This window comes from Scyliorhinus canicula, chromosome 28, assembly GCF_902713615.1.
Source record: "Scyliorhinus canicula chromosome 28, sScyCan1.1, whole genome shotgun sequence".
NCBI lineage: Eukaryota > Metazoa > Chordata > Chondrichthyes > Carcharhiniformes > Scyliorhinidae > Scyliorhinus > Scyliorhinus canicula.
This window is the reverse complement of record NC_052173.1, coordinates 7,792,325-7,800,464: the sequence shown is the minus strand read 5'-3', so window position 1 is coordinate 7,800,464 and position 8,140 is coordinate 7,792,325. Positions and strand designations below refer to the sequence as shown.

The window sequence follows — 8,140 nt, the reverse complement described above, 5'->3', positions numbered from 1 at the left end:
GGGAGTGAGGGGGAGAGTGGGATTAGCTGGGTTGAATCTTAATGGGTGTGGGGGGGGGGGGGGGGAGTGGGATTAGACTGGGTGGGATATTAAAGGGTGCGGGGGAGTGAGGGGGAGAGTGGGATTAGACTGGGTGGGATATTAAAGGGTGTGGGGAGTGAGGGGAGAGTGGGGTTAGACTGGGTGGGTATTAAAGGGTGTGGGGAGTGAGGGGGATATTAAAGGGTGTGGGGAGTGAGGGGAGAGTGGGGTTAGACTGGGTGGGATATTAAAGGGGTGTGGGGAGTGAGGGGGATATTAAAGGGTGTGGGGAGTGAGGGGAGAGTGGGGTAAGACTGGGTGGGATATTAAAGGGTGTAGAGAGTGAGGGGAGAGTGGGATTAGACTGGGTGGGATATTAAAGGTGTGGGGAGTGAGGGGGAGAGTGGATTAGACTGGGTGGGATATTAAAGGGTGTGGGGAGTGAGGGGGAGAGTGGGATTTAGACTGGGTGGGTATTAAAGGGTGTGGGGAGTGAGGGGGAGAGTGGGATTAGACTGGGTGGGATATTAAAGGGTTGTGGGGTGTAGGGGGAGAGTGGGATTAGACTGGGTGGGATATTAAGGGTGTGGGGGAGTGAGGGGGAGAGTGGGATTAGACTGGGTGGGATATTAAAGGGTGTGGGGAGTGAGGGGGATGAGTGGGATTAGACTGGGTGGGATATTTAAAGGTGTGGGGAAGTGAGGGGGAGAGTGGGATTAGACTGGGTGGGATATTAAAGGGTGTGGGGAGTGAGGGGGGAGAGTGGGATTAGACTGGGTGGGATATTAAAGGTGTGGGGGAGTGAGGGGGAGGAGTGGGATTAGTACGGGGGGAGAGTGGGATTAGATTGGGTGGGATATTAAAGGGTGTGGGGAGTGAGGGGGAGAGTGGGATTAGACTGGGGGAGAGTGGGTTTAGACTGGGTGGGATATTAAGGGTGTGGGGAGTGAGGGGGAGAGTGGGATTAGACTGGGGGAGAGTGGGTTTAGACTGGGTGGGATATTAAAGGGCGTGAGGGGGTGAGTGGGATTAGACTGGGTGGGATATTAAAGGGTGTGGGGAGTGAGGGGGGAGAGTGGATTAGACTGGGTGGGATATTAAAGGGTGTGGGGAGTGAGTGGGAGAGTGGGATTAGACTGGGTGGGATATTAAAGGGTGTGGGGAGTGAGTGGGAGAGTGGGATTAGACTGGGGGAGAGGGGGTTTTGACTGGGTGGGATATTAAAGGGCGTGAGGGGGTGAGTGGTACACTCTAGGATCTTTTGCAGCACTATCATAATCAGTCAGTTTCTGGTGCCCTGCACCATTCCCCATCCATATGTGAAAATGCTGCCTTGTTAATTTCTGTGTGCAAATCTATCTGCCAGAATGTTGCTCAATGTTTTTTGTATATTTCTGCAGATTTACATTGATGTTGTGCACTCCCACAATCGCATTATTGCAGTGCAAAGGAATATGATCATAAAAACATCTGCTGCCCAATGTGTAAACCTGGTAAGTATTTATTTCTGACAGGTGTGAGGGGAGAGATGAAATGAAATGAGAATCGTTTATTGTCACGAGTAGGCTTCAATGAAGTTACTGTGAAAAGCCCCTAGTCGCCACATTCCGGCGCCTGTCCGGGGAGGCTGGTACGGGAATCGAACCGTGCTGCTGGCCTGCTTGGTCTGCTTTAAAAGCCAGCGATTTAGCCCAGTGTGCTAAACCAGCTTTCTGATCTCTCGATAAACGTTCTTGTTCAGCATCCGCAATCCCCTGTGTCGAGGCTGTTTTTTCCACATGGATAAGACCATAAGATATCGGAGCAGAATTAGGCCACTCAGCCCATCGAGTCTGCTCCGCCATTCAATCATGGCTGATATTTTTCTCATCCCCATTCTCCTGCCTTTGCCACATAACCCCTTGATCCCCTTATTAATCAACAACCTATCTATCTCTGTCTTAAAGACACTCAGTGATTTGGCCTCCACAGCCTTCTGCGGCAAAGACGTCCACAGATTCACCACCCTCTGGCTGAAGAAATTCCTCCTCATCTCTGTTTTAAAGGATCGTCCCTTTAGTCTGAGATTCTGTCCTCTGCTTCTAGTTTTTCCTAAATGTGGAATATCCTCTCCACGTCCACTCTATCCTGGCCTCGCAGTATCCTGTACGTTTCAATAAGATCCCACCACCAAACCTTTTTTTTTGTGTGGGTAGAAATTCTTCAGTTTATGCTTTATTCTTGACATAAAATTACAAAATATGGCTTTTATCACGATAATATGGCAAAACATTTAGTCCAACTGTATAAACGTCATGTTCTGGCGGTATATATGTCCACTCAAAAGGATTATTCAATGGAAAAACTGATTTTACATTTGATGTTACAAGCATTCAAAATTCAAAAACTTGAACAAGTGATGAATAATTTGTAATTTGCAATCAAAAAGTTCAAAATTGACTTAAACTTCCTCACTTCATTTTCCATTTCCTGTATTAGCTCAGTCTTGTCAATCTCTTTACGATGATGGTAAATGCATTGACTGAGCACTGCATGAATTTTGCAAGCTGATGTACAGTGAATCCCTCAGTTTTCTGAGTACCTTGTTCCCAGAGATTCATCAGCCTTTCATGGTCGACAGTTACAGGCAGTGTGTGTTCATTTAGCCTCATTAGTAGAAAGCATCTTCCTCTTGTCTCTGGAAACTGAAGATGTGCTTGCAGCAACTGGTGAAGGCGCTTTATCCATTTGGTCAGAAAGTTCCTGACCTGGTTTTTTATTCTCGGTTGTGGAACTCTTTGGAAACATGTGATAAAATGTAGGTGCAAATTTGGAAGAATAGCAGCCTCTGTTCTTCCGAGATTCTTGGATTTCTTCACAAAGTTTTTCAAATTCTTCATCAAGTTCTGATTTCATAATTGCATTGGCGGTGTCTTTCAAAGCACAGGCTCGGTGTCTAATCATTACCCCCTCATCCTTCTAAACTCCAACGAGTACCGACCCAGAGTCCTCAAACGTTCCTCATACGACAAGCTCTTCATTCCAGGGATCATTCCTGCGAACCACCTCTGGACCGCAGGAGGGCAGCAGAGCAGAGCTACTGATCAGCTGTTCTGGGGAAATTTGCATACGTGCAGTGCGGTCAGCCTAACTTGAAGGTGAATCTGTGAAGGAGACCCGAGGAGTTTGAGTGAAGGCAATCATCCAGCAGAGGGCAGCAGAGCAGAGCTACTGATCAGCTGTTCTGGGGAAATTTGCATACGTGCAGTGCGGTCAGCCTAACTTCGAAGGTGAATCTGTGAAGGAGACCCGAGGAGTTTGAGTGAAGGCAATCATCCAGCAGAGGGCAGCAGAGCAGAGCTACTGATCAGCTGTTCTGGGGAAATTTGCATACGTGCAGTGCGGTCAGCCTAACTTGAAGGTGAATCTGTGAAGGAGACCCGAGGAGTTTGAGTGAAGGCAATCATCCAGCAGAGGGCAGCAGAGCAGAGCTACTGATCAGCTGTTCTGGGGAAATTTGCATACGTGCAGTGCGGTCAGCCTAACTTGAAGGTGAATCTGTGAAGGAGACCCGAGGAGTTTGAGTGAAGGCAATCATCCAGCAGAGGGCAGCAGAGCAGAGCTACTGATCAGCTGTTCTGGGGAAATTTGCATACGTGCAGTGCGGTCAGCCTAACTTGAAGGTGAATCTGTGAAGGAGACCCGAGGAGTTTGAGTGAAGGCAATCATCCAGCAGAGGGCAGCAGAGCAGAGCTACTGATCAGCTGTTCTGGGGAAATTTGCATACGTGCAGTGCGGTCAGCCTAACTTGAAGGTGAATCTGTGAAGGAGACCCGAGGAGTTTGAGTGAAGGCAATCATCCAGCAGAGGGCAGCAGAGCAGAGCTACTGATCAGCTGTTCTGGGGAAATTTGCATACGTGCAGTGCGGTCAGCCTAACTTGAAGGTGGTTTGTGGAGAGGCTGTTGGCAAGTGACAGTTAAACCCGAAACACTTCGTGAGTGTTTCCCACCCTACCTCCTCCTCTAACCAACCCCCCCACCCCACGGTGGTTGGGAAGCGGGAGCAGGGGCCTGTCGTGAAGGTGAGTGAGTGCCTTTAAATTTTCTTACCTTTCAGCGGGAGCAGGGTTTGAGGTAATATCAGGTAAGCTCTTCCTTTCTTTTTCTTTTTCTTGTTTTTTTTTTTAAATCTAGAGGTGATGTCAGGGAAGGCAGTACAATGCTCCTCCTGCAGAATGTTTGAGGTGAGGGACGCCGTCAGTGTCCCTGCTGATTTCATCTGTGGGAAGTGCACCCAACTCCAGCTCCTCAAAAACCGTGTTAGGGACCTGGAGCTTGAGCTGGATGAACTTCGGATCATTCGGGAGGCAGAGGGGGTCATAGATAGGAGCTTCAGGGAAGTAGTTACACCAAAGACTGGAGATAGATGGGTAACTGTAAGAGGGACTGGGAAGAAGCAGTCAGTGCAGGGACCCCCTGCGGTCGTTCCCTGAGTAACAAGTATACCGTTTTGGATACTTGTGGGGGGGGGACTTACCAGGGGTAAGCCATGGGGTACGGGCCTCTGGCACGGAGTCTGTCCCTGTTGCTCAGAAGGGAAGGGGGGAAAGGAGTAGAACATTAGTAATTGGGGACTCAATAGTCAGGGGCACAGATAGGAGATTTTGTGGGAGCGAGAGAGACTCACGTTTGGTATGTTGCCTCCCAGGTGCAAGGGTACGTGATGTCTCGGATCGTGTTTTCCGGGTCCTTAAGGGGGAGGGGGAGCAGCCCCAAGTCGTAGTCCACATTGGCACTAACGACATAGGTAGGAAAGGGGACAAGGATGTCAGGCAGGCCTTTAGGGAGCTAGGATGGAAGCTCAGAGCGAGAACAAACAGAGTTGTTATCTCTGGGTTGTTGCCCGTGCCACGTGATAGTGAGATGAGGAATAGGGAGAGAGAGCAATTAAACACGTGGCTACAGGGATGGTGCAGGCGGGAGGGATTCAGATTTCTGGATAACTGGGGCTCTTTCTGGGGAAGGTGGGACCTCTATAGACAGGATGGTCTACATCTGAACCTGAGGGGCACCAATATCCTGGGGGGGAGATTTGTTAGTGCTCTTTGGGGGGGTTTAAACTAATTCAACAGGGGCATGGGAACCTGGATTGTAGTTTTGGGGTGCGGGAGATTGAGAGTATAGAGGTCAGGAGCACAGATTTGACTTCGCAGGAGGGTGCCAGTGTTCAGGTAGGTGGTTTGAAGTGTGTCTACTTCAATGCCAGGAGTATACGAAATAAGGTAGGGGAACTGGCAGCATGGGTTGGTACCTGGGACTTCGATGTTGTGGCCATTTCAGAGACATGGATAGAGCAGGGACAGGAATGGTTGTTGCAGGTTCCGGGGTATAGGTGTTTTAGTAAACTCAGAGAAGGGGGCAAAAGAGGGGGAGGTGTGGCGCTGCTAGTCAAGGACAGTATTACGGTGACGGAAAGGATGCTGGATGGGGACTCTTCTTCTGAGGTAGTATGGGCTGAGGTTAGAAACAGGAAAGGAGAGGTCACCCTGTTGGGAGTTTTCTATAGGCCACCTAATAGTTCTAGGGATGTAGAGGAAAGGATGGCGAAGATGATTCTGGAAAAGAGCGAAAGTAACAGGGTAGTTGTTATGGGAGACTTTAACTTTCCAAATATTGACTGGAAAAGATATAGTTCGAGTACATTAGATGGGTCATTCTTTGTACAATGTGTGCAGGAGGGTTTCCTGACACAATATGTTGACAGGCCAACAAGAGGCGAGGCCACATTGGATTTGGTTTTGGGTAATGAACCAGGCCAGGTGTTAGATCTGGAGGTAGGTGAGCACTTTGGAAACAGTGACCACAATTCGGTGACCTTTACGTTAGTGATGGAAAGGGATAAGTATACCCCGCAGGGCAAGAGTTATAGCTGGGGGAAGGGCAATTATGATGCCATTAGACATGACTTAGGATGTGTTGGTTGGAGAAGTAGGCTGCAAGGGTTGGGCACACTGGATATGTGGAGCTTGTTCAAGGAACAGCTATTGCATGTTCTTGATAAGTACGTACCAGTCAGGCAGGGAGGAAGGGGTCGAGCGAGGGAACCGTGGTTTACCAAAGAAGTGGAATCTCTTGTTAAGAGGAAGAAGGAGGCCTATGTGAAGATGAGGCGTGAAGTTTCAGTTGGGGCGCTTGATAGTTACAAGGAAGCGAGGAAGGATCTAAAGAGAGAGCTGAGACGAGCAAGGAGGGGACATGAGAAGTCTTTTTGGCAGGTAGGATCAAGGAAAACCCAAAAGCTTTCTATAGGTATGTCAGGAATAAAAGAATGCCCTGTCCCCCCTGCTCTTTGCACTGGCGATTGAACCGCTGGCCATGGCGTTGAGGGAGTCAGGGAAGTGGAGGGGTCTGGTGCGGGGGGGGGAGGAGCACCGGGTATCGCTGTATGCAGACGACCTGCTGTTATATGTGGCGGACCCAGAGGGGGGAATGCCGGGGGTGATGGAACTGTTAGCGGAATTTGGGGGCTTCTCGGGCTATAAGCTGAACTTAGGAAAGAGCGAGGTATTTGTAGTGCACCCGGGAGATCAGGAGGAGGGAATTGGGAGGCTCCCCTTCAGGAGGGCAGTGAAGAGTTTCAGGTACCTGGGGGTGCAGGTGGCCAGGAGTTGGGGGGCTCTTCATAAGCTTAATTTCACCAGACTAGTGGAACAGATGGAGGAGGAATTTAAAAGGTGGGACATGGTGCCGCTATCGCTGGCGGGCAGAGTGCAATCCGTCAAAATGACGGTTCTCCCGAGGTTCTTGTTCCTCTTCCAGTGCTTGCCCATCTTTATCCCTAGGGCCTTTTTTAAAAGAGTGACCAGCAGCATCATGGGATTTGTTTGGGCGCATGGCACCCCAAGGGTGAAGAGGGTCTTCTTGGAGCGGAGTAGGGGATGGGGGGGGGCTGGCGTTGCCCAACCTCTCGGGGTATTACTGGGCGGCCAACGTGTCGATGGTGCGTAAGTGGGTGATGGAGGGGGAGGGGGCAGCATGGAAACGGATGGAGAGAGCGTCCTGTGGGGATACAAGCCTGGGGGCCCTGGTAACGGCGCCGTGGCCGCTCCCTCCCACGAGGTATACCACGAGTCCGGTGGTGGCGGCTACCCTCAAGATTTGGGGGCAGTGGAGGCGACATAGGGGAGAAGTGGGGGGCTCGATGGAGGCTCCGTTAAGGGGGAACCATAGGTTCGTCCCGGGGAACATGGATGGGGGAATTTCGGGGATGGTATAGAGCGGGCATTAGACAGCTGAAGGACCTGTTTATCGACGGAAGGTTTGCGAGCCTGGGGGAGTTGGAAGAGAAATTTGGGCTCCCGCCGGGAAACATGTTTAGATATCTGCAGGTAAAGGCATTTGCTAGACGGCAGGTGGAGGGATTCCCTGCGCTCCCCGCGAAGGGGGTGAGTGACAGGGTGCTCTCGGGGGTCTGGGTCGGGGAGGGGAAGATATCCGATATCTACAAGCTTATGCAGGAGAAGGAAGAGGCGTCAGTAGAGGAGCTGAAAACGAAGTGGGAGGGGGAACTGGGGAACAGATCGAAGACGGGACATGGGCTGATGCCCTGGAGAGGGTAAATTCTTCCTCCTCGTGTGCGCGGCTTAGCCTCATCCAATTCAAGGTGCTGCATAGGGCCCACATGACTGGGACGAGGATGAATAGGTTCTTTGGGGGTGAAGATAGGTGTGCCAGGTGCTCGGGGAGTCCAGCGAACCATGCCCATATGTTCTGGGCATGCCCGGCATTGGAGGAGTTCTGGAAGGGGGTGGCGAGGACGGTGTCAAGGGTGGTGGGATCCAGGGTCAAGCCAGGATGGGGACTCGCGATCTTTGGGGTTGGGGTAGAGCCGGGAGTGCAGGAGGCGAAAGAGGCCGGTGTGCTGGCCTTTGCGTCCCTAGTAGCCCGGCGAAGGATTTTGCTACAGTGGAAGGACGCGAGGCCCCCAAGCGTGGAGACCTGGATCAATGACATGGCGGGCTTTATTAAGCTTGAGAAGGTTAAATTCGCCCTGAGAGGATCGGTGCAAGGGTTCTTTAAACGGTGGCAACCTTTCCTCGACTTTCTGGCTCAACGATAGGGTACTGGGACAGTAGCAGC

General features: G+C 51.0%; 1 protein-coding gene across 1 annotated transcript in view; it reads left to right on the top strand.

Moving 5' to 3' along the window:
• The window catches only part of LOC119958092 (tumor necrosis factor receptor superfamily member 14-like), a 51,263-nt gene that overhangs the window by 9,098 nt on the left and 34,025 nt on the right, over positions 1–8,140 (top strand). The window contains exon 2 of the mRNA XM_038786320.1: positions 1,422–1,514. Within this exon, the coding sequence (XP_038642248.1) occupies positions 1,502–1,514 (13 nt within the window). The 5' untranslated portion in view covers positions 1,422–1,501. The remainder of the gene's footprint in view (positions 1–1,421; positions 1,515–8,140) is intronic.